Below are 25,832 nucleotides of genomic sequence, written 5' to 3'. Positions count from 1 at the left end.
AAGCCACAGACACAACCCCAACAGAATAAATGAATAATAGAATCAAACCAAATGCCAGCAGCCAGCAGGTGAGCAGCACAGCAGGTCCCCTAATCACTGTCTATATCAGAATCTGCAAAATAGCCTCTGAATTCATCTTTAGCTGAGCGTTTTTGAATTCCAAGGCGTGCATCCTCCCAATCTTTCAAGCATATGAGACAATCCAAAATGTCTGGAGCAAGTCTGCTCCTTCTCTCATCCAACACTCTTTTACCTGCACTAAAAGCAGATTCGGATGCCACTGTAGACACAGGAGGGGTTAGTAGATCACGTGCCATGATTGAAAGAACAGGATATTTATCTTCATTTTTTTTCCACCAAGCTAAGACATCAAAATCACGCCTGTCATTCACGTTAATAGATTCTAGGTCCAAATATTTCTCAAGTTCAATGCGTGAAGTTCCAGTAGTACTTCCTATTCCTAAATTTGAACTAACAAAATCCCAAAATTCATCATTGGTACTTGTAGAAGATGTTAAAGGAGCAGCAGTACATGCAGCATTAGAACGAAACTTAGATTCATATTTGGCATACATGATAGTCAATAAATCATTCACATTAGCTGAAGAAGGTAAAGTGGTAATCCCCAAATTCGTACCAATCTCTCTTAAGAGCAAGCTAACACCTTGTAACTTCATCCTAGGGTCCATTACTGCAGCTAACATAAATATTGGTGGCATTTCTTCATAATATTTTCTGAATTTTTCTTCCATATCTATACAAGCATGTGCAAAATTTGGATGTTCCCTATGTTTACGAAAATTGACACTGATATTGAAAAGATGATGAAGCACAATACAAGAAGTAGGGTAACGAACACCCGAACAAGCTACGGTAGCAGCATAAAACACTTTCAAAAATTTCATGAACTCAAAACCAATTTCCCAATCAGCTACAGTTAAAGGATTACCACGACACTGTCTATACCTCTGATTAACATAACCAGATATTGCATCACTATATTTTCGACAAGACTTTAACATAAGGTAGGTCGAATTCCAACGATTTTGAACATCAGAGTTCATATTTTTGGGTTTAATATTGTAAAGTGATGAGCACAATTTATCAAATTCTTGTTGCCTAGATGGGGAAGTAGCAATATAAAGAACAGCATCTCTAATTTTTTTAATTTGTGGTGCTATATGTTTCAAACCATCTTGCACAACTAAATTAATGACATGACATACGCATCGCAAATGCAATAATTCACCAAAATAAGGAGTTATCAAATTTCTTATAAACAATGGAAGTGTAGCACTATTAGCGCTATGGTTGTCAAAAGTAATGCTATAAACTTTATCAACAACTTCAAAATCCCTAAAAACACCCATAATACTTTCATAAATCTGTTCAGCATCATGAGGAAACTCCACTAAACGAAAAGCAATAATTTTTTTTTGCAAAATCCAACTAGAGTCTATATAATGAGCAGTCACACAAATATAACCACGATTGTTTATACCAGACCACATATCAGAAGTAAAACCTATTGCACCAACAGTTGCAAGTTCAGTAATCAAATCTTTTTTAACTTCATTATGAGCTTTCTTCGTATCACTACGGGTTGAATTTCTAGAAACTTTAGCAAATGAAGGATTCAGACAATTTTTGACAAAATTTTCAAATCTAATATCATCACCAAAAGTAAATGGTTGTTCTGCTGCAGCTACATAAAGGGCCAGTCCATGTCTCATTTTTTCTTTTGAATAAATAAAATTACTACTATCAGATGCATCACCAATTTTATCAGCATGTTTACTTCTTAGATGTCTACCATGTGGCCCTACACCATTATTACTTTTGCATTTATAATTTTTGTCACAATAATGGCATACAGCCCTAGCTCCTATGTCAACACCATTTTCATTTTTGAAGTGTTCATTTATAGAGAAATGATTCCATACCCATGAGTGGCGTCGTGACCTTTTTGAACCACTAAGGCCTGAATTTGCAGCTGCATGAGTAGAATCTGTCGGAGTAGCAGTAGAACCTAGAGGTCCTGTTCCACTTGGACCACTTCCACCACCTGGACCACTTCCACCACCAACAATGTTGGAAGCAGCCTCCTCACCTACAGAACCCATACGCTGTGGTCCAATAGGGTTTTGTGGTAGTTCATCAGAACCTGAGTGGCCCGAGTGGGAGTCACGATCCTCCCCACTTCCAGCATCCATCTACAAAAACAACAGGATAAAAGGGGTTATTGGGAAAAGCCCTAATTTCAGAAATTAGCATCAAGAACCCTAATTACGTAACCCTAATTTCAGAAATTAGTAACAAAAGTGAAAAACCCTAATTTCTTGTTACTAATTTCAGAAATTAGCACCAAAAACCCTAATTTCATAACCCTAATTTCAGAAATTCGTAACAAAAGAGAAAAGCCCTAATTTCTTGTTACTAATTTCAGAAATTAGCAACAAAAACCCTAATTTCGTAACCCTAATTTCAGAAATTAGTAACAAAAGTGAAAAGCCCTAATTTCTTGTTACTAATTTCAGAAATTAGCAACAAAAACCCTAATTTCGTAACCCTAATTTCAGAAATTCGCAATAAAAGTTAAAAGCCCTAATTTCTTGTTACTAATTTCAGAAATTAGCAAGAAAACCCTTAATTTCGTAAGTTCGTAACCCTAATTTCAGAAATTTGTAACAATTAACAAAAACCCTAATTTCAAAAACCAGGTTAAAACTTAAAACCCTATTTTCAGAAACCCTATTTACAGACTTACAGTAGATAAGTGGAGACTGAAGAGGGAAGTGAGAGAGGTACCTGTGCAGCAGCTGCAGCTGTGCTCAGAGAGATATGGTGATCGGTGAGTGAGTCGGTGACTCGGTGTGCTCAGTACCTGAGCCTGAGGTGATGAGACAGAGAGAGGAGCAGCGAGACAGAGAGAGGACTGAGGAGCAGCGAGAGAGAGAGAGAGAGAGTGTGTGTGTGTGTATGAGTCTGATCTGAGTCTCTGAGAGAGTGAGAGACAGAGTCACAGAGAGAGGTGAATCACTCGGTGAACGGATCCAAAGAAATAAGGCGTGCCAGAAATCCGAACGTTGAAGCTCGTCGTCAGAGGTGAGATCGTGAGTCTGTGAGAGGACAGAGAGACGTTGAGAGAGACAGAGAGACGTTGAGAACTTGAGAGTTGAGAGGAGTGAGGAGTCTGAGAGAGTGAGAGATCGAAGACTGAATGAGATGTCTGCTAGGGCAGCATCTCATTCTTTTTATATGATGTGTGTGATCATGTGCATACGATACACCATAATCCATATGCACCAACTTATCGAAAATTCTCGTAGAGTCTTATAATGCATCACTCGAGGGCCGCTTGAGCTGTTTATTGAAAATCCGAACCGTCTACCTTTTATGTGAGAGTGACTATATCATTCATGCAAAAAATGAAGCACATTGGCTATCGTTATATACTACATCACACCTGACAAAAAATTCCTATTAATGAATCTATGTTCCGATGAAAGGGCTTCCAAAGTCCGATAGACCCGATATTTGGCGAGAGTGATTAAAACACCAATAACTACGAAATGAACGGTATGGATCGTCATACTTGTGTCGCAATCATGTGGCTAGCGTACATTGAACTATAGCGGAATACATTGATTTAGAACTAAATAAGTTAGATGTATAGATTTAAACAGTAGCTGCAGACTCATTATTTCAAATATTCGATCTAAACCGTTACGATTTAAGATCTTATCAAATTTATCATCCTCCCCGAAATAGGTGATAATCGGATGTCCGAGACCATGTGATCAGAACACATTCGGTGCTTCCAACGACGTAAAAGTCCTATAATGCACCACTTTAGGGCCACCCGAGTTGTTTTTTGAAAATCTGAGCTGTCTACCTTTTTTGTGGGACTATTTATATCATTTGTGCAAAAAATAAAGTAAATTGGTTATCATTATATACTCGATCGCACATAAAAAAAATCCCCTATCAATATATCTACGTCCCGATAAAAGGGTTTCAAAAACCCGATAGACCCTAAAATGTGCGAGAGCAATTAAAACACCAAAAACAATGAAATGAACGGTATGGATCGTCATACTTGTATTGCAATCGTGTGGCTAGCGACCTAGCGTACAAGAGGCCGTTTTTTAAAAATAGAATTATATAATATTAATATATATTATCATGTTTGAATTTGATTCAAAATTTCTTAATCATATAAAATATTTTAAAAGCTTATTTTACTTAAATAAAATGAAAAGATTAATAAATTATTGGATTATCAAAAAATACACACAAATAAAGTAAACTATAATCTTAAAACTCTTGTTTATTTAATAACATATTTTTTTTGGTTTTTCTATGCCTCGTGACTCGTGTCGTGCCCGTAGCCCGTAGGGCCCGCCCTGAGGTGAAGCCGCCTTAGGCCTCCAAAATTCGGGCGAAAACTGGGCCATGTTTTTCGTAAGACGAAAATATATTATATATGTAAGTTATTCCGAATTCTAGCACGAGTAGAGTTCCAAGCTTCAAGTATCAGTGGTTTGTCCATATTGCTTAAACCGAGAGGTCCCTGTTTCGAGCCCTTGTATTAGTTATGCTTCAGTTGTTTTAAATTTTAAATGTTACTCTGAGTCAAATCTTTTTTGCACACTACTATAAATGTTTGGATAAGTTTTCTTTTTAATTTAATTTTTAAATTTTAATATCTAGTTCACAGGAAAAAAAAATACTTTTGACTATCTCTTGACGCGTGTCCCCCGTTGAGGAATCGTGGGGCTCTGATTCCTTTGGCGTATTGCGCATTCGGCGCCCGTTAGCCCAGGTTTCAATATTGTGGGGCTCTATCTCTTCCAATATTGTCCCAACTTATGTAGGTTAAGTTGGGTAAACTTTATTTGTTTTTAGCTTTACAAAATTTATTAAGTATTTATACTAATAAGTCTTTTTTAGTTTTTCTTAGATTTAATTTTTTATTTTTTACTTCCTCTCATCAAGCTAAGTAAAAAATTTAAAAGAGTACAATGCAAATTTTAAAAAGTATCAAAAAAGACTTAAAAAGCCAAAATGAACAAGTTAGATCCCTCTTGTGGGCTTTCCTTTGTTGTTTTTTTTTTTTTCAAATTTTAAGTCAATTCAAAAAAAAATTATTCATCTTGACAAGAAGAATTTAAAAGCAAAAAAAATCATGACAAGAAATTCAAAAGAGTTCACTAAATAAAATAATAATCTAAATTTTATTGTTCGTTATATAGTTTTAATTATCCAAAATTATTTTTCTTCCTTAAACACAACTTTTATTTTTTATGCTTACAACTAGAGAGAAAAAGTCTAAACCTTTTCAAGGATCCATAAATTTTTTTCATTTTCTAGGTTATTCCCGTAGGGGAATAGTCTGAATAGATAAAAATATTTAATGCAAAATTAACAAAAGTTAAACACAATTTTTATTTTTTATGCATACAACTAGAGAGAAAATGAAAAAAATTTCCGTGCCCGTGCCGTGCCGTGCCGTGCCGTGCCAAGTCAACTTTCCGTGCCCGTGCCGTGTCGCATGCCCGTGCCGTGCCGTGCCGTGCCAAGTTAACTTTCCGTGCCTGTGCCGTGCCGTGCCGTGCCAAGTCAACTTTCCATGCCCGTGCCGTGTCGCGTGCCGTGCCGTGCTAGAACCGTGTCGTGCCATATCGTGACTCGTGCCCCATCCCACTTCTGTGCCGTGCCAGTGTCGTGCCTGTCTATGACCGTGCCGTGCCGTGCCGTGCCAAGTCAACTTCCGTGCCGTGCCCGTGTCGTTCCTGCTCACTTCCGTGCCCGTGCCGTGCCGCGTGCCCATTAAGACCGTGCCGTTCCCGTGCCGTGCCAGGATTATTCCGTGCCCGTGCCCGTGCCGTGCCGCCTTTAAACGTGCCGTGCCGTGCCGTGCCCGTGCCGACCCGGCCCATATTACACCTCTATCTTTGGGTTAATGCTTCCGAAATTCTTTGGAAAATCGGGGCGTTACAATTGTAGCTTTTCATCAGCTGTTCTTGGTAAGAAGCAAGATGTACCAAGGCTTTTTCTCTCCTCTCCTCGGCAAGATCAAGCTCGATTTGAAGGGCCCTGTCATTGCCTCCACTTTCAACCAAAACGGTCCTGTTGGTCGGCAAACCCACCTCTAGAGGTATGACAGCCTCTGTTCCATAGGCCAATGAATAGGGGGTCTCTCCTGTAGACCTCCTAGGCGTGGTTCGGTGAGCCCACAGAACTAATGGTAACTCGTCAGGCCACTTTCCCTTAGCTTTGTCCAATCTTTTCTTGATTCCATCAAGGATAGTTTTATTAGACGCCTTTGCTTGCCCATTACTCTGAGGGTAGGCTGGGGTGGAATAATAATTTCTTATTCCATACTGGGCACAAAAAGCCTTGAATTTCTTCTGAAATTGGGATCCATTGTCTGTGATCAATGAATAAGGGACCCCAAAGCGAGTGATTATGCTTTTCCACACGAACCTTTCTATCATAGGTTCAGTGATTTTGGCTAGTGGTTCTGCCTCAATCCACTTTGTAAAATAGTCAGTTGCTACAAGCAGGAATTTTCGATTCCTAGTTGCTTTGTGCAACGGACCCACGATATCCATCCCCCATTGAGCAAAAGGCCAGAGACTTGTCAAAGGCACCAGATCTTCGGCGGGTGTTCGAATCATTAGTGAGAATTTTTGACACTTCTCACAAATCTTCACATACACCTTTGCATCTTCTTGCATGTGTGGCCACCAGTAGCCTTGAGTAATTGCTCGGTGGGCAATGGATCTTCCTCCAGCATGGCTCCCACATGTTCCCTCGTGGATTTCGTGAAGGAACTTCTGTACCATTTCAGGATGTACGCATAGCAAATATGGACCTGTAAAGGATTTCTTGTACAATTTTCCCTCTAGGGACAGCCAAAACCTAGCAGATTTGACCCTTATCTTGTGGGCCTCCTTTTTGTCAGAAGGGAGTATCTCGTCTCGTAAGAACTCCATGATTGGGTCCATCCAACTTGGTCCTTGGTTCACGTCCAAGACCAAGTCTACACTCCTCCCAATGCTCGGCTCATTTAAATATTCTACTGCCACCCTTCTTTTGAACTCAGTTGGTACAGCTGCAGCCAACCAAGCTAAGGAATCTGCATGAGCATTCTGTCCTGAACTTATTTGCTCAATATATACCCTCTCGAAGTTATCAAGCAAGTCCTTGGCTGCCTGCACGTAGGCCACCATCTTTTCATTTCGAGTCTCGTACTCGCCGGACAGTTGATTCACAACAAGCTGGGAATCACAATACACCCTGACCCGTTCTGCTTTAAGGGTCTTTGCACTTCTCAATCCAGCCAAGAGTGCCTCATATTCAGCCACATTATTCGATGCACTGAATCCAAGCCGAACAGATAGTTCAATCAGAACTCCTTGAGGAGGAAAAAGGACAACCCCAATTCCAGAACCAGTATTACATGCTGATCCATCAACGAATAGCTTCCACTCCGTGGGATCCTGTTTGGCTGCAGGTTGATCCTTCATGGATGATATCTCAGCCACCTGTTCCTTTCTCGTAGGAGGTAGGGGAGCCACAGTGGGTGAAAATTCTGCCACAAAATCTGCCAACATTTGGCCTTTGATTGCTGTGCGTGGCTGATATTCGAGATCGTACTGGCTTAACTCCACGGACCATGTCGAGATCCTTCCCGAAAAGTCTGCCTTTCGTAACAATGATTTTAATGGAAACTCAATATAAACCACAACCTTATGGTTTTGGAAGTAATGTGGCAATTTCCTTGTGGCTGTCCTAAGTGCCAGGACAAGTTTTTCTAAAGGCAGATATCTCGTCTCTGCATCCAACAATGTCTTGCTAACATAATAAATAGGGATTTGCTCGATCCCCAAATCCCTCAACAGAACTGCACTTACTGCATGCTCGAAAATAGCTAAGTACAAAATTAACGACTCACCTGGTTATGGAGTTGACAACAGTGGGGGTTCGGCCAGGTACTTCTTCAGGTCCTGGAAAGCTTGCTCACATTCTGCTCCCCATTCAAATCCCTCCCTCTTTTTTAATAGCTGAAAGAAGGGTCTGCACTTGTCACTTGACCTGCTGATGAATCTGTTAAGTGCTGCTGCCATTCCAGTCAGCCTCTGGACTTCCTTGGTAGTTTTGGGACTCTGTAGTCTCTGCAAGGCATCAATCTGATCGGGATTTGCCTCTATCCCTCTCATGGTTACCAAATGGCCCAGGAACTTTCTCGAACCAACTCCAAACGCACACTTCGAGGCGTTGAGTTTTAACTTGTATTTCCTCAGGATTTCGAACACTTCTTTTAAATCAGTAATATGCCCTCCTTTTTCTCGACTCTTTACCACCATATCATCTATGTAAACTTCCAAAGTCTTCCCAATGAGCTTCTTGAACATAATGGTTGCAAGTTTTTGGTATGTAGCTCCAGCATTCTTCAGCCCAAACGGCATGACACTGTAGCAGTATAACCCTCGTGGTATGATGAACGAAGTCTTCTCTTGATCAGGTTCAAACATAGCAATCTGGTGATATCCTCGATATGCATCGAGAAAACTCATTCGCTTGTAACCAGAGGTTGCATCAACCAATTGGTCAATCCTGGGCAAAGGAAAACTGTCCTTAGGACACGCTTTGTTTAGGTCTGTGAAGTCCACACAGACACGCCACTTCCCATTCTTCTTCTTTACCACAACAGTGTTGGATAACCACTCTGGGTAATAGACTTCTCGTATTGCCTTGGCCTCCAGTAAACGATCGACCTCCTCAATCACTGCATCTACATGCTGCACGGCTGCCCTTCGTTTTTTCTGAATGATCGGCTTGTGCTGAGGGTCAATGTTTAAATGGTGACAGATCACATCTGCATCCACTCTGGGCATTTCCTCTGGCACCCATGCAAAAACATCAATATACTCCTTTAGAAATCTTATCGATTCAGCCTTTTCGTCTGCTGGTAGTGATTCCCCAATTAAAAAATATCTTTCAGGATCAGTCTCGTTGATCTGAATCTTCTCCAGGCCTTCAACCACTTTTTCTGCCGGGCTTCTTCCAACATCCTCGATGGTTGGTTGATCTGGTACTTCTAATGTATGAACATGGTGGACCTTTGGGGCTGTTTTGACGATGGAAATCAAACATTGCTGTGCCACCTTCTGGTTGCCTTTAAGGACTTCAATCCCATTTGATCCTGGGAATTTCACCATCTGGTGATAAGTCGAGGAGACTGCTCTCAATTTATGCAACCATGTCCTCCCTATAATTGCGTTATAGGAAGAAGGGACATCGACCACTAAAAAGTCTGTTCTCAACACTACTGATCCAGCCCGAACAGGTAATGTTACCTTTCCAAGGGGCCAGACTGCTCCTGCACCGAACCCAATGAGAGGTGTCGTAGACTGTTCTAAGTCTGTTTGGGCCAGCCCCAGCTTCTTGAATGCATCATAGTACAATACCTCTGTACAACTCCCCGAGTCCACTAGGATCCTCTCGATGTCATATTCTCCAACTCGTAGGGTTACAACCAATGCATCATTGTGGCGTATTTGGACCTCCCCCAAGTCATCGTCAGTGAATGCTATGCTCTCGTTGCACACATCATTCTCTCGTCCTCTCTTATTTCCCAAACGCATCACATGATGATCGTGTTTGACTTGCCTCTGCAACAACCTCACCTCATTCCTCGTATAAGGTGTAGCCAACCCATGTATCATATGAATCACACCTTTAGGGTTTTGTTCGTAACCCAGCTCCATAGCTTTCCCTTTTTCCTTTGGATCCTCTTGGATAAATTCCTTGAGATAGCCCCGAGAGACTAAATCATCAAGGTGCCTCTTGTACATCTCACAATCCTTGGTCATATGGCCCCAATCTTTGTGGTAACTGCAGTGCTGATTCGTAGCACGTTTTGCATCCTTGTCTCCGCCTAGACTCGGGGGCCACTTGAAATACGGCTGATTCTTTATTCGATAAAGAATCCTGTATATTGGTTCCTTCCAAACCGTAGTGATAGAAAAGAAAGCTTTTGGGTCAGGAGCTTGCTTATCTTTATACGGCTCTTTCTTAGCATGCCCGTACTCCTTTCTGTCTTTGTAAGTCTTGGGCTTTGGCTTATCCACTTTTTTGGCAGGTGCCTTCGGCTGTTCGGCAACCGTCCTGCCATCCTCATGGAGTATGTCATCCTCCATTCTGGCGTGTTGCTCTATCCGTTCCATCAATTTAGCCAAGGTGGCTACCGGATGTTTATTTAATGAACGACGCAGCTCTCCCCGAACAGGCAAACCAGTTTTGAACGTAGCAATTGCATACTCTTCACTGCAACTTTCAATCTCGTTGAAAGTTTCCCAGTACTTCTTTGCATATTCCCTGATCTGCTCGTTCTCCTCCTGCTTCATGGTGGAAAGACTCTCAAAAGTCTTTGGGGCTTTTCTGCTCGTTAAGAACCGAGCAGTGAATTCCTCTGCCAACTGCCTCCATCCTCGTATGGATCGTGGGGCCAACTTATGAAACCAGGATAAAGCCACCTTGCCAAGACTAGAGGGAAACATCTTGCACAAGATGGAATCATCCTCTTCATGCATAAACATGGCCTGTTGATAATGTTGTATGTGAGCCACGGGATCCGTATTTGTCTCGTAAAGTACGAATGCACCGTGCTTCACTCTGCTCGGCAACCTTGCTTCTTGTAGCCTCTTTGTAAAGGGGGAGGCTGCAATATTACTTAATGCCTTACGTGCTGCTTCACGTGCAGTCACTGTCCCATCCTCGAACTCTTTGGATTTGTGAGCCGCGACTTTGGCCCAATCAGCATCAGGTCTCTCATACCTGTCTCGATGATGTTTCCTTCTTTCCTCTTCTTCGAGGGTGGAACTTCTGTCTCTGCTTCTCCCTTTTCGTGAAGAAACCCTTCTCTCTTCTGTTCGGCTTTTACTTCTTCTTCCCCTTTTTCGTGGAGAAGTCTCATAACGCCCCATGACAGGACTTCTGCTTCTTCTTCTTCATGAATGAGTTTGCCTATGGACTACCAACGTCCTTCCATCTCTTTGGGAATGCCTATGAGAGAGTCCAGAGTCTTCTGGGTGCTCTCGTACCCACTGCAACTCCTGTATCTCATACTCTCGTTTTTTAATTAAACGAGCATACTCCTCGATTTCCCTTCTCTTCTTATCAAGGACATCGTCATCATCGTGTATGTTCTTTGAACGGGTAACTGACTCTTCTCTTCGATGAGACCTACTCCTTCTCGTGGAGCCAGTAGCAGTTTTGTCTCCTTTTTCTTTGGAGCTACCTCTGTCATGTCTACCAGTGGGCTTTCTCGGAGCGCCTAGTGGGGATTTATTTCTTCCCCCACCCAACTGGTCCTTCGGACTAAATGGAGTAGCTGGATCTTCTTCCATCGTACTAGGGAACTGGTTCGATTTCCCACAGACGGCGTCAATTGTAGGGGGATGAAAACAATTGGCTCTTCTGATCAACTGGATTGCAACAGCTTATTCGTGCCTCTTCACCGGATCCCTAACTCGACGTCTGAACCCTAATCTGCAAAATAGACAGGGGGTGAGTGCACCTTTGCCTCTCGTGGCAAAGGCCCTCCGATGGCGAAGTTAGTATCACGTACTAGCAGTTAAACCCTAATTATCAGTAGGAAAGCAAGAATGCAAAGTATTGCGTACCTCTTTACCTCTAGGCTTACTCTGTTTATATAGACATTCGGATGCTTGGCGCCCAAGCATCCTTATTGCCATAGGATTCCCAACTCGTATAGGAAACCCAGGATATCAAGGATTCTCGTTTCCTTTATCAGTTTATGGAAAAGAGTCCTTTCAGAATTCTTTTCCATTACTGATCGAACATCCCATTCTCATTGGGTATCTTCCTCAGACCCTATATTCTCGGGATCTTATTCCTTAACGGAATACCACTGTTTCTGGACCTTTCTAGAATGTTCCTTTTACTCTAATACCTGATCGGATTTCTTTCTCTGTTCAGCTATCTCATAGCCGAACAGACTGTCCGGACCAATTACTTCACTTGTAACTGGTCTTTCATCAATTATTTAGACTATTGCCTTGCATGATGACTGTCCCGTCATCACTCGTATTACGTGCTTAGTTCTTACTTCAACTGTTCGGCTGTATCATATCCGAGCAGTCTGTTTGGACCAGCTACTTCACATGTATCTTGGTCCAATGTAATCGGAATGTCTCTAACTGCCGAACAGTCAGTTTATAGCCATGACTTCTCATATCATTGGCCCTTAATTTGCCGAATAAATTGCATGGATCAATGACTTCTCATATCATTGGTCCATATCGCTATTTCACCGAACTGCCCGGCGGTAAGTCCTGTCATACTTACCACGTGCTCCCGAATATCACGTGTTCGGGAAATAATTGTACATGCTCGGGAATACCTCCCTACACACTCGTTAGAGTATAATATTAGTGTTGTTAGGTGGGGAATGTACCGTAAGGTTAATTAGGAATAACGTGAATTTAAAGTATTTATCAATGTGCAATGGGGTATGCTTATGAGTTTGTAATACATTGTTGATGATGTATGAACGAATGTGAATTTGAAAAATGATGTTAGCTTATATACTGATTGATAATGCTTTTATGTTTACGTGAGTTGTGAATTCTGAATTGAGGGTCCTGCAACGCAAGGTGTGGTAATGCGGAGACTCTAGAGGGCTCGCAACGCAAGGTGTGGCAATGCAGAAACCCGGGTGGAGAGAATTCAATGTGACGCAATGGGTGGTAACACAGTTGAATATCTCGCAGGGGTTGAACTGTAATCATTGCATTTTTTTTGAAAGTAATATTCGGAAGAATGAATAATGAAAACTCTAATATTATTTTGGCATTTGTATAACTTGGGGCTTCGAGCCAGGATTGTAACTTTTAATTTTAACTTTGAGAACTGGGGAAAATAAGTCATTTGGGTATTATCGGTAGGTCAATATTGATTGTATTTATTATAAATGATTATTATTTATGTTGAAAATCGAGAACGTGACACTAATCACAAATCACTATAACTGGAGTTTACATTTTGATGTTATTAAAGCTAAAATAACAATGTAATTTTGTTTTTGTTTTTTGTTTTTGTTTTTGTACTTGTATATATATATATTTTTGTGTGACTTAATTGCAAGTAGGCGACAAAACATGAGATTGGGTTAGTGCAATCCAAATGTCGGGGCCAACACTGGACCCATCATTCTGCTCAAGAAGGTGGGTAGGGAGAATCACGATGTGCAGCATGCGCCGCACATGCCTAGCCACATCACAAGTTGGAGGTCAAAGCCGCACCATCGCTGTTGACGAGCTCCTAAATCGTCATCTAAACTGATCGGTTGCAAGAACAAAAAATACTAGACCTAGTCTTGTTAGCGTGAGGTTATTCAAATAGGGTCGCGTGCAGGTCAACAAGTGATCTGATTCGTTCATTTTGTTTGACTGATTGAATTTTCCGTGATAATATAAACATTTTAATCGAACATTAAGAGCGACATGAACGAACAACGTTTATTTTGAATTTTTTTGACAATTAGTATGAATGTGAAACAAAACTTCAAAACAAAAGGTTCTCAATCACACCGTAATTAGAGTTTTGATACAAACAAAAATAGTTTTGACAAAAGCCAATTTATGTTAAAATGCTGAATAGAAAAGTCACAAGAGCCTGTTTCAGAACACCTTCTTAAAAAATAAGTACTTATTTCACATTTTTAAACTCAAAAATAATGTACTCCGTAAATGAAAAATAATTTTTCGATTTTTTACACCGTATTAAAGACCTCAATGAGACATTTCAAACAATATCTATATTACATATTTTTAAATTTTAATAAGTTCATCATTTTTTAACTTGAAATTATTTTCTTAATAAATAAATACTTATTTGGCGTTCGAGAATGGACCTAAGTGTATTTTCTCCATCTGCAACTTCCGTTAAGTAGTACAACATAATACTGTAATATAAAAGAAAAAAAGAGAGCTAAAATGCTGAATAGAAAAGTCAAACAGCCACCACTTTGCGTGTTGTGTTTTTTTGAAACTGTGCCACCACTTTATGTCGTGCTCTTGCTTTGCACCCGGGTTTCGGTCTTATGTAGCAGCCAGTGGGTAACAAGGCCCCGTACCAGAAATTGTTTTAAAAAATAAACAGTTTATTTCATATTTTCAAACTCAAAAATAATGTAAATAAAAAATAATTTTTTCATTTTTTTTGCCTCGTATAAAGATCTTGATGAAATCTTTCAAATAAAATTCATATTGCATATTTTTAAATTTCAATAAACTCATAAATTTTAAACTTAAAATTGTCTTCTTAAAAAATAAATTTTTTTTTATCAGGAACGGGCCTAAGTATTATACTAGTATATACCCGGTTACAGTTTCCTTTGCACTATACCACAACCCCACAACCCCCCCCCCCCCCCGGGTTCTTCCCTACCTGTGTGGGTCGTTGAAGTAGAATTTATTGTTTGGTTGGAGTCCGGATGAGAAAGTACAGAGGAAAGGGAGAGAAAGAAGGCGTTTCCTGATCCGTTTCTCTCTCTATATTTGTTGTAATGGTTGAATTTCTCAGGTTTTTTCTCTGAATATACAGACACCCAGATGCATATCCATACAGATATGGATTTACCCAGATTTCTTTTGGACCTGAGGTAAAGATCTCCGATCTCATTTTCTCAACCTTTAAAGCATATTTTATATGTGTGTTTATGTTTGTGTATTAACTATTTCACATGTATGTGGGGCTGAAGTTAACCTGTGATCCACCAACAGTTCTTTATTTCCATTTTCTGTTTGATTTCCTATGTATCTGGTAACTCCAAATAAATTGTGAAAATTAACTTGTCTGCCTCCTCTCTGTCTATCTCTAATTGGGTCTTGCTCATGGTGATTTTTCCTGGTTTTTAGAATTGATTTTTGATGACGTCTTGTTTTTCCACTTTTCAGATTCCTGTACTCAGTTTGTGATATTTGGTCTAATAATTAAATTGTTGTTGCATATCTTTGTAGAACCTATGGAGGTTTGATCACCTTGTACCTTATTTGACACTAGATATCTGGCAGGTTAGTTTTCTCCAGTTTCTTTGCTTTAGATTCTTAAAATAGGTATGCTTGGGTATTTTGTTTGGTTGAAACATGTGTTGCAGTGAATTTGTGTTTCAGATTAGCATAATCTTTGGACTGATCAATCAAACTCCAAGGGGAAAAAGAAATCCTTGGGGAAAATTGGGTGAAGTAAAGAAGCGGCAGAACCATATTAGAAGTTGAACCAGATGCTGTGTGTGAGGGTAATTTGCGCCTTAGTGGGCCTGTGGTGATGGTCTGCTCCCTCCGGGATAGTCGCTACCTTGCAAAAGAGCACCTCCCAACCGAACATTCCATAGCTGTTAGGAACCCCAAAATGGTCACCCCTAAGGGGGTACTACGCTGGTCACCCCTTCCTAACCTTTAGTTGAGCCATTAAGAAAAGACCCATATTTGGAGTTCCGAGCTGTCGTTATAAATGCTGCCATGGCTTTTTATCTAGGACTACTTGAATCAACTTGCATATTGGAATACTGAAGTCTGGACTGACTTGTCTTTATGTATTTGTCTTGATTCATTTTCCATATAACTATCGTAAAGGATTAGTACACAATTTGAAAAGTTTACAGTTGGGTTTGTGTAGGGAATGCTTGCAAATAAGTTTTGGGATAGATTTGATGTAGGAAATATTTTCCTTTGTAGTGTGGTGCCTTGCATCTGACTTTTTTGCTTTAGTTGTGCCACCAGCGGTTAAGCCAAAGCATAAAAAAATTTCATGTAGCATAATCAAATATGAGGGGATTTTTAATGTAGTTTTGTGGGTTCTTTGTCGGTCCTACTCCTACTCCTACGTCTTTTGCTTGGATTCTGCTCAGTGATGTTTGCACCTATTTCGATATAGAGGGAAATCTAAATCTTATGCCAAGGTTTGTAGTTTGATATCAATCGAGTGTCAGGTTCTCAATTAATAAAGCCCTCTGCAATAATTCTTGTACTATAGCTAACATTTAGGCCCATGTGAAACTGTCCTTCTCGTCATCTCTTTCTTTTATTTTCTTATCTTTTTGTGAATTTTTTTCCTCTGGGTGCCTTTACTCTTTTTACCTTCTCTTTTGTTCTTGCCTTTATCTTTGTGGAAGAAGCCTAATCTGCCTTATGTTCTTTTTGCAGTCATATCCACATGATTTGTGGAATCTAATTTACTGGGAGTCATTGGATGAAACAGAAAACCCTATTCTTCTGTTTTGCATTTCTACATATTGGTTAAAAACTAAATGTCGTTCCGCAGCATAGTTCGTGATGTGAGAGATGGTTTTGGGAGCTTATCCATGAGGGGTTTTGACATCAGGCTGCATCGCAGGGGAAAGTCGCACGGTTCGCTTCAAGAATTGCATGACCAACCTCTGGTAATTCAAAGCAGTCGCTGGGCTAACCTCCCTCTGGAGCTTCTTTGCGATGTAATTAAAAGATTGGAAGAGAGTGAGAGTACTTGGCCTGCTAGAAAACATGTTGTTGCTTGTGCCGCTGTTTGCAGTTCATGGAGGAGTATGTGCAAAGAAATTGTTAAAAGTCCAGAGTTTTGTGGGAAGCTTACTTTTCCAGTTTCGCTGAAGCAGGTAGCATGTTCTTATTTCGATTATGCAACTCTTAGTTTGGAGAACAAGTACCTTCAACATGCAAATCATATTAATTATTTTCAGAATGGAAATGAAAAACAAAAGATACTATTTCCCCAATATTGACAATTGGAAGTTTCAAAAAGAAGGCCAGACTTCAGGTTATTGAAATATAGTGGTGTTGAGACATTGGGAACATAAATTTCCATCGAAGAGAAGCAAATGAAAGGCTTTGACAAAAATTCTCTTTCAGTCAGAAAATGAAGTTTTCAGTGGATATCCAAATAGGGCTCTATTTCGATGTTGACTCATTACTGATAAATTTAGTTTTGCTTTTCCGTAGAGATTATACACAATGTTGGTTGGAAATTTTTTAATTCTTGTCATTTTGCTTTCCAGCCAGGGCCTCGTGATGGAACTATTCAGTGTTTCATCAAAAGGGACAAGTCTAATTTGATGTACCACCTTTCCCTATGTCTTAGCCCTGGTAAACATTTTGTTCATGTTAGAAATTCTGTGTACTTGTGTGCTACTATGATTCTAAAATGATTAAGATCAAGATAGTTACAAAACAAAATTATACTGACATTGGAAACCGATGAAAAATTGAAAGGCTAGCTTTCTACGATTTGTCCTTGAGATAGATTCATCTCAGCTATGGTGCTTATGGAATCTTAACCGAGCCTTAAGTCCCAATCAATTTGGGTTGCCACTCGGACACAACTGCTTAAAATAACTAGTCCATCCAAAAATAATGAAGTCCAAAGAGAGATTAATTGCCTGCCTTCAATCAATGTTAATTGAGAATCATTGGAGTCAATTTCTCATTCACTCCTTAATGGTGAAAAATTGAAAGCCAAATATATATCAAGCCCTTTATTATGATGAAGTATGCAGTTCAAGACCTTTAACAGTTCAAGCCCTTCAATATGCTAATGTATGCCGAAGTTTGCCCTATCTGTCTAAATACCTCTCCTCATCTGCCTCTTTCCACTGACAAGTTAAGGGACTAGGAGTACCCACCAATATAAGTACATTCTCTCTGCAACTATTAGTCCACTTCTCCTGATGTCTGCCCGTGGTTGACACATTTTTAGTTTAGCTGTTAGTATTTTCAAACTGAACAAATGGATAAAAATTTCCTGTGCTCTGCATGGTTTTGTGTTCTTAACCAATGGTTGGTGTAGCCTTAAAAATTTCCGATTGACTCTGAATTTTCTATCCCTAATGCTACTATTTGGTTTCCTCCTCTGTTTCCGTCCTTCTATTCAGTGTGGCTATTAGATTACTAAATTCAGTGAAAATCATGGTTCATTATTTGGAATCTTGTTTCTACTTTTTTTTTTTGGTCAAACGGAAACTTTTGTTTCTACTTATTGCTATTGCTGATTTTCATGTTCTGGTTCAACATTTTGCAGCTTCGCTAGTGGAAAATGGTAAATTCCTTCTTTCTGCAAAGAGAACTCGACGAACTACGTGCACAGAGTACATTATATCAATGGATGCAGATAACATTTCAAGATCTAGCAGCACATATATTGGAAAGCTGAGGTAACTTGGAGTGATTCCGTTTTCTTTGTACTTAACTTTGAGGAAAACTCAACTCGTCACATAACACCAAGGAAATAGATGTTTTACGGCAAGTAAAAATAAAATGGCTTGCATTCCTCTCTGAGGGACTTTAAAAGAAGGAATAGGGGATTCACCTATCTATTTTCCCTGAGAAAGCATGTCCAAGGAATCAAAAGCGGTACTTCATCATTTGTAATCGTCATTTGGGAAGAATGTCTGATTTGACGACCTATGCAATGCTAGAACTCATCAGTCATCTTTCGATGGGATTTTGTGCATTGATCTTTTTCTAAATGATATATTTGTGTTTCTTTATCTGCCATCAACCCTAGTATTTTCTTTTTCTCTCCCAGAATTTTTTGATAGAGTGCTTCTCATCCATTTTATCAAGGCTGTTCAATGGCTTTTGTTTTGAAAAATATGCTGGTATACTTTGTCGCCAATGATGTTTATAACTGAACTCCGTATACTGGTTCCAGGTCAAATTTCCTCGGCACAAAATTCATCATATACGATACGCAACCCCCATGCACTGGTGCTCACATTCCCCAACCAGGACGAACAAGCCGTAGATTCTACTCTAAAAGAGTATCTCCAAAAGTCCCAACCGGGAGCTATAATATATCCCAAATCTCATACGAGCTCAATGTTCTAGGGACGCGGGGTCCACGAAGGATGCACTGCGTCATGCACTCGATCCCCGCCGCATCCCTTGATGCAGGCGGCACGGTACCCTCCCAACCCAACGACCTTCTTCGCCGCTCCCTCCTCGACGACTCTTTTAGGAGCATTTCATTCTCGAAAACTGAATTCGCCAGCTCTCGGTTTTCCGAAATCAACGCTGACGTGGACGGAAAGGGGAAACCCTTGGTACTTAAGAACAAGTCGCCAAGGTGGCACGAACAGTTGCAGTGTTGGTGTTTGAATTTTCGAGGGAGGGTGACCGTTGCATCCGTCAAGAACTTCCAGTTGATTGCTGCCACACAGCTGCCAGCTTCAAATGGTGCACCTTCGGGTTCTCAGCCGAATCAACCGGAACATGACAAAGTGATCCTGCAGTTTGGAAAGATTGGGAAAGACATGTTTACGATGGATTACCGGTATCCTTTATCTGCATTTCAGGCTTTTGCCATCTGCTTGAGCAGCTTTGATACCAAGCTGGCTTGTGAATAGAACATAACAAAAGAATAGAAATAAACAGTAGTAGCTTATAGAAAGGCACATATGAAGAGAGCAGTGGTAGTGCCTTGTCTCAGAAATTGTATTTTCTTTTTCTTTTTTTGTGGGTATGTTCATCTCCTTTTCATGTCATTTGGAATAGGAGATTATTAACTATTGTCGTTCTGATGATGTGAAACTCAATATAATCTTCTCCTTATTGTGCCTTTTGTTGGGACTTTTTTTATTGTTTTCTTGGGGATCCTCTTTTGTTGGAACTTGAAGAAGGGGCATAAAAAAAAAGAAGGAAAAAAAAGGAAACCTTTGGAAAATATCTACTTATTTGCTATGTACTTGTGATATAGCTGGTTTTTTTCCTTGCAGTTAAGACCCGTAACCAAATTTAGGTCAGTTATTTATTTTTAAATTGAAATATTTGTCTTCAATGGTGTAAGGTTATGGGGCCCACAGTATTAACCTTTGCGGGAAGGGTGTAATTTGCCCGGCCTTGAGCTGGCCCAGCCCAACCCATCGGGCTACCACAAAAAATAGGGCCAGGCCTGTCTCACCCAATGTTAAAATATTGGGATTCTTCCAGGCCGGTCCTGCTTTGTCACCTCTTACCTGTTTAAGCCCAACCTATGTCAAACTCTACTCAAATAAGTCCCATTCTAAGAGAAGTACCAAAAATACCCGTCTTTAATACGTGCCAGAATATTCCGTTTTTACCTCTCTATCCCCTCTCTCTCCACCTCCGAATTGGCCATGGACACTGTCCAGAAGATTCACGACGGCACCTCCTCCTCGTCTCTGCCGTTACCACTGCCGCGTCTCACGTCACTCCTCGAGACGATGACATCGGATTAGCCATACACTTCCAATCGAAGATGAGGAAGAGCATGCTTGCGATTGCGAAGGGGCTCGGATCGTCGCCTATCCAGATGGCTCTCGAAGACGAAGAAGAAGACGATGAGAGTTTGCTCAAACAGGCTAAGGATCTAAAGGCTTGGAAGAATCAGTGAACTCGATGCTCCAGATTTTCTCTTCCGAACGTATGGGTGGAGGTGGAGATGATGGTGGTCGTGGGGCAATAGATTGGGGAGATACAGGGAGAATCAGTGACTGCATTTATTTATGGTACAAAAAAAATACATAGAGATCGAAAGATTGTAGTATCAGTAGGTGTAAAAAGAAGATGATGAGAATATTGCTATGGTAATAAAAGTTTGGCGTATTTTTCTTTCGTGCCGTGTTGTACATGAATGTTGAATTTTTTGGGAATTTCAGGCACTCGACATTGTTGTCATAAGCTGTGCTCCTTAGATCGGAGTTCGAAGGTTGTGAATTGTGTAATTTGGGGTGTAAATTCTGCTGTTAAGAGGTGTGAATTTTGTGGAAAAAGGTGTGAATTTACACATCTAAGAATTCACACAAAGAATTCATCCAAAATTCACATCAAGAATTCACACCCCCGAGAATTGTGTAATTTGAGTGGGTGTGAATTCTGCAAAGAAGTGTGGATTCTGATGGTATGAATAGTGAAGGGGGTATGAATTTTAGGGATGTGAATTCTGCAAAGGGGTGTGAATTCGGAGGTGTGAATTCTTGCAAAGGGCTGTGAATTTGGGGGTGTAAATTCTACTAAAGGATGTGAATTCGAGGGTTGTGAATTCTCGCAAAGGTGTGAATTCTGCAAAGGTGTGTGAATTCTTGGTGGTGTGAATTCTTCTGAGAGGTGTGAATTCTTGGGGGTGTAAATTCTCGAGGGTGTGAATTATGTGGGGGTGTGAATTTTGTGGGTGCTAAAAAGTGAAAAGGGAAAAATAGTAAAAACATATTTAAAAAGGACCTGGATGGGATAACACTTACAAAAGGAGATTTGCATGGAATCCACACAAAAAACTAGGACCGGCTAGGAATTTCCCCGTAAAATTATTTAGGGCCAGTCCAGCCTACAGCCCATATATCCGGGTTAAGGGTTTGGGTTGGGGTGGCGAGGCTTTCCTTTTTAGAACTTCAAATGTAAATTAATTTTTGATCGTTATGATTATTTTGAGTACTTGAAAATGAAGCATATAATAATTACATGAATCAGATAAAGTATTTTATTGAGTGCATTAATTGAATAATGTAGGTAAAAAACATTTATTAAAAATACTTCTTTCTATTAAGCTAACCATGAATGGATAAATTGCATGCCGATACATCCCAACTACTACATTCTTGCTCTTCATCAATATTAGTAAAATCATTCAATATTTGCATTAAGAAAAAAAATCTACTTCTAGTAACTAACTAGTTAATAAAGAAAATTAAAAATGTAACGAAAAGGCAACGTGAAAAACAAAAGTTGGCCCTTGCACTATTGCACTTTGCTATTGTGAGAGAAACTTGAAGTTTTGGGGAGCTTGAACTCCAAAGCTTCAAGATTTTTTTTTCATTTTTGAAATTGAAATGCTTTAAGAATTTGAGACCTTTAAAATGGAGACATTTATAAATGAAGGAAGGGAGAGAGAGGGGGGGAGGGAGGGGGAGAGATAAAAAAAAGTATAGCGGAGATGCAAAGAGAGAATTGTGAAAAAAAATAATGAAAACTTATAGTATATTTGTGTTCATCGGTCGGTTCGGTTTGGTTCGGGGTGGATTTCCCGAAAACCGATCGGGTTCGGGGTGTATAAGTCCGGGATCTATCCTGACCGGTATTAATTTCAGTTCGGTTCGGTTCGGGGTAAGTTTGGGGAATTCGGGGCTTTCGGTCCACCCCGAAAAGAGCCTTTTGGGCTGTTTGGGCCCATTTCAAAAACCTAAGTTACTAACGAGTTGGGCCTTTTTCCACCTTTATTTGGGCCATTTCCAGCCATTTTGGGTCATTTTCACTATTTTTTATATGGGCCATTTTTGGGCATTATTTTCACCTAGTTTTGGACCATTTTTTCCAAATCAAACAGTCCACCTATTGAATACAGAGAACGAAAATTTATAGTGAAAAAAAAAAAAACCAAGGCTCCTCCAATGTTTTCTTTGTAAAGAAAAAAAAAACAGAACCAGAACCACTTTCTAACAGTTCACCTATTCACATACATGAGAACGAAAATTTTCCAAATCAAACAGTCCACCTACTAACAGTTCAGGAAAGAAAAAAAAAAAGTTTAGAGAGTTCCCTTCCATACAGTAGCTTGAAGCCTTCAACCAGAGGTCCAGAACCAACAACTTAGTACCAGTTAGACCTAAAATAGTCCTCAATAAAACAGTTCTAGGTCAAATTTCACATTCATAAAATGCAAGGAAACGAACTGCTTCATGGATCAATTCCAATACTGTAATAAAGGAAAAACACAAAACAAGAAAGAGAGAGTTACTTTCTTCGTTGTCTTTTCCTTCGAGGATCTGAGCTTTAACTTCTGCAAATAAAAGTGGGTCAAATGTCGCAAGATACTCATCGACATCCTTGTACGTATGCTTGACTTGCTTCAGTCTCAAAATTACTTCCATCCCCAATGTTCTTGCTATTTTTCTTCTTCAACTAGATGCAAGGCAGCGTGCAAAGCACGCCCGTCATGCCCGTTGCGGAAATCTATTTGTGGTCGTTTTTAATATTCTGCATGTAGTTGCTCGTAGCAGAAGTTATATGCATTAGTTTGACCAAGTATTTGATCATAGCAAAAGTTACATGTACCAGTCATGGTTTAGATATGTTTCTGTCTTTGGTTGCTAATTGCACGACTGTGACTACAAGTTTTTTTATACAACTGCAAAAGGCAGAGTTCGTGCAAGTTAGACCAAGCAAAAGTTTTTTGGTGGAGACTTTTTTGTGCCAAAAGCTTTCAAAGTTTTGTAGCTTATGGATGCTGATTATTTGTTCTTGTTGGGGCTGTTGGGAGTTTCTTCAGTTGTTGGGGCGGACGTTGAGCTGCTTGATTCATGCTTGCCTCTCTTGCCTTTTTTATTTGGAGTGTTTGGAGGCAGAGCAAAAAGTTATTCTGAACGGTTTGTTGGTTTTGGGAGGTCTTCGGCAGACATGGAGTGTACGTTGAAGTTTATTTGGTTGCATCCTGTATAGTTGTGCATGTAAGCCTTCAATGTCATAACGCATTTCCTTGGTTTGCCTAGTTTAGGAAGAAATGGGAGGGCAAGTTTGTATTGCATTCAGCAATTAGTTAGGTTTTTTTTTTTAAATGTAGAGTGTTTGAGTTTTGTATGAATGAAGTGGCTTTTTCTTACATCTATTACATCTGCTGGTGTAATGCCGTAGGCTTCTGCTGCAACTTCTGAAAAGATTACTGCCTCGATGCTTCCAGTTGTGTCTGTGATCGATATTGAATTTGATCCTGCAAATTAGGAAGATTTATTTAGTAGTGTGTGTTAGTTGTGTAGGGATGGTGTGGTTTCTGTTTTGAATTACAAATTGCACGAAGGTATGGAAGAAGGTTTTTTTTTTGTCAGGGCTGATACTTTTTTGGCACAGCAGTTGCACCAAAAGTCTCCATTTTTGTATGCATTTGTTGCTCTTTTGCAGATTGAGCGAGCCACGTAGTAGAAGCTTTGTGCGAAATCAGTGACCTTTGCTATGCCTTAGACATTTAGGTACTGTGTCTGCATAGGAAGAGTATGAAAGCAATGTTAAGGGTATTCTGAACAGAATTTTAGGTTGAAATGGATCAAGTTTGTTAAAATAGACATTATCTTATATGCATATTATCTCAGGAATTTGATAAAATATTTTTGTCTGTAGAAGGCCTATAAATTATGAACTGTCTAAACAAAACAGATACCATATGCAAAACCTTTCAGTATGGATCAATGGAATAGCTAAGTTATGCATTTTGATAGTTTGCCAATGCACTGCAACATGTGCCTAAGGTGGCTCTCAGTGTAAAAGAGATCAGCACCGAAAATGTAGCAGATATGTGTAATCTAGTTAAACATGCATAGTATAAAGAGATGCTACATGCATGGACTGATATTGAGTTGCATGGATCTTTAACTGGTGAATGCATCTTGGCTCTAAGCGGCAGTCAGGGCACTATTATATTAGTGAGTGCCTGCTGTTGATTTGTAACTAAAATATAATCTATGGTGACAATGAGTTTGTTATAATGGATGACGTAACTTGATTGGAAAAATTTGAAAATATCTGTAGAATTGAGGAGGGCATGTGAAAGATATGAGCTACTTTTCGGGGCCAATGACACCAACCAGAGCAGGAAATATGACCAGTACCTAGAATAGTGCCTAAATTATCATGACATGAATGATACGCGCTCACAAAAAAAGTTTGTTGGAAACATATATGATAGGAAGATCTCATTCAAGATCATCAATCGGGAAAAAAAGTACTATCGCAATTGTTGGAAAATATGATACCACATGGCCATTGTGTACGGCAGGGAATACTTCTGTTCTTATAGTTATGTTTTCTTGCAGGGAATATTTCCCAAGAGGAAAAAACTACTTCGACAATTGTAGCATACGATTAACTTACTTGATTGCCTTCCCCAGCTCAGAGTGAAGGATCAGCTTGAGGTGCAGTTTTTGGTGCAGGTTGTCTTTCAAAACTCTTGACGTTCAGAACCAGCTTCACAACACACATATGATGATGGACAGCCTTAAAAAGCTTGAGGGTTTCGCTTGAGGTGGTTGAAGTTTTGTTCTTTCCTAGTTTAGTTCAATTCTGTTATGTTCTAGATTCATTCCAACCCAGGCATACCGGCTTTGAGTGTTGCCTTTGAGGATGTCCCCCTAGACTATTTGGAGAAGAATCTTGTCACCTCATTAAGAATTAGAATGGTACGCAAAGCTTTCAACATTCACTATGCTACATGCTACGCGGCTCTATTCATTTCATCATTCAATACACACGGAGAGGAGAAGAGGAAAAAACCTGTACTCTAATAAAACCAGGAAACACTCTTTCTAAAAAATTCACTACCTGGGAGCTCTATGTATTAGCGCTAGAAGTGTCGGTAGTCTCAAATCCGTCCCTTCCCCACTCTTTATTGGCACTGTGGTCTTCGTGGTCCAAGATAATAAACCATCAGTAAGAGTAACGTAAGCATGAGACTTTTTCCCAACATTTGGAGTCTAACCCCCAACGTGTTGTGTCCTCGATTTTCTGAAAATTTGTGTGTTCAGATATCGGAAAGAAGACAGTGCTAAAGGGAAAGTTCTTGGTCCAAATAATATTACTACGCTAATATTCTAAAGCTTAAGGCATTGAGCTAGAAAACAGAAACTGAACTATAATGCTGGCCCCTTTGTTGGGGATTTGTGGAGTATTTGGGTCTTGCTTTGTTTTGTTTTTCTGCAGGCTGTGGCTTCTTTGATTGCTGCTATTTGGTTTTTTGACTGTCTGTTGCTGTGTGTGTGTCTGATCTGGGCTGTTTTCTTAAGGATTGGTGGTTTTTGAGTTGAGTCT

At 39.9% G+C, this 25,832-nt stretch overlaps 1 protein-coding gene and 1 long non-coding RNA gene across 4 annotated transcripts; one reads left to right on the top strand and one right to left on the bottom strand.

Annotated features, from left to right (window-relative positions):
• The first annotated feature begins 14,433 nt into the window (after window positions 1-14,433).
• Window positions 14,434-19,644, top strand: LOC131326260 (tubby-like F-box protein 8). Of its 3 annotated transcripts, none has more exons than XM_058358976.1 (6): window positions 14,434-14,698; window positions 15,057-15,110; window positions 16,242-16,687; window positions 17,087-17,174; window positions 18,106-18,238; window positions 18,739-19,644. In XM_058358976.1, the coding sequence occupies exons 3-6, from the start codon at window positions 16,346-16,348 to the stop codon at window positions 19,430-19,432; spliced, it is 1,257 nt and encodes a 418-aa protein (XP_058214959.1). In that variant the 5' UTR covers window positions 14,434-14,698; window positions 15,057-15,110; window positions 16,242-16,345; the 3' UTR covers window positions 19,433-19,644. The 3 variants fall into 3 exon arrangements, with proteins under 3 accessions (XP_058214959.1, XP_058214961.1, XP_058214960.1); XM_058358977.1 differs by having other exon boundaries at window positions 14,472-14,698; window positions 15,057-15,107; window positions 16,238-16,687; XM_058358978.1 differs by lacking the exon at window positions 15,057-15,110 and having other exon boundaries at window positions 14,441-14,698.
• Window positions 19,645-22,994: 3,350 nt separating this feature from the next.
• Window positions 22,995-25,501, bottom strand: LOC131326935 (uncharacterized). The gene is made up of 2 exons (XR_009200135.1): window positions 24,900-25,501; window positions 22,995-23,469 (listed from the first exon to the last, which is right to left on the bottom strand). It is a non-coding gene; the product is annotated as an uncharacterized LOC131326935 (long non-coding RNA).
• Between the last annotated feature and the right edge of the window lie 331 nt (window positions 25,502-25,832).

Source organism: Rhododendron vialii, chromosome 5a (genome assembly GCF_030253575.1).
Source record: "Rhododendron vialii isolate Sample 1 chromosome 5a, ASM3025357v1".
NCBI classification, from domain to species: domain Eukaryota; kingdom Viridiplantae; phylum Streptophyta; class Magnoliopsida; order Ericales; family Ericaceae; genus Rhododendron; species Rhododendron vialii.
This window is presented reverse-complemented; position numbering and strand designations above follow the sequence as displayed.

Bases quoted from the DNA above. Each gene is read 5' to 3' on its own strand.
- LOC131326260 (XM_058358976.1), top strand. From the start codon at position 16,346: ATGTCGTTCCGCAGCATAGTTCGTGATGTGAGAGATGGTTTTGGGAGC. The intron at 16,688-17,086 runs GTAGCATGTTCT...TTTGCTTTCCAG, and splicing joins TTCCAGTTTCGCTGAAGCAG to CCAGGGCCTCGTGATGGAAC. The intron at 18,239-18,738 runs GTAACTTGGAGT...TACTGGTTCCAG, and splicing joins ACATATATTGGAAAGCTGAG to GTCAAATTTCCTCGGCACAA.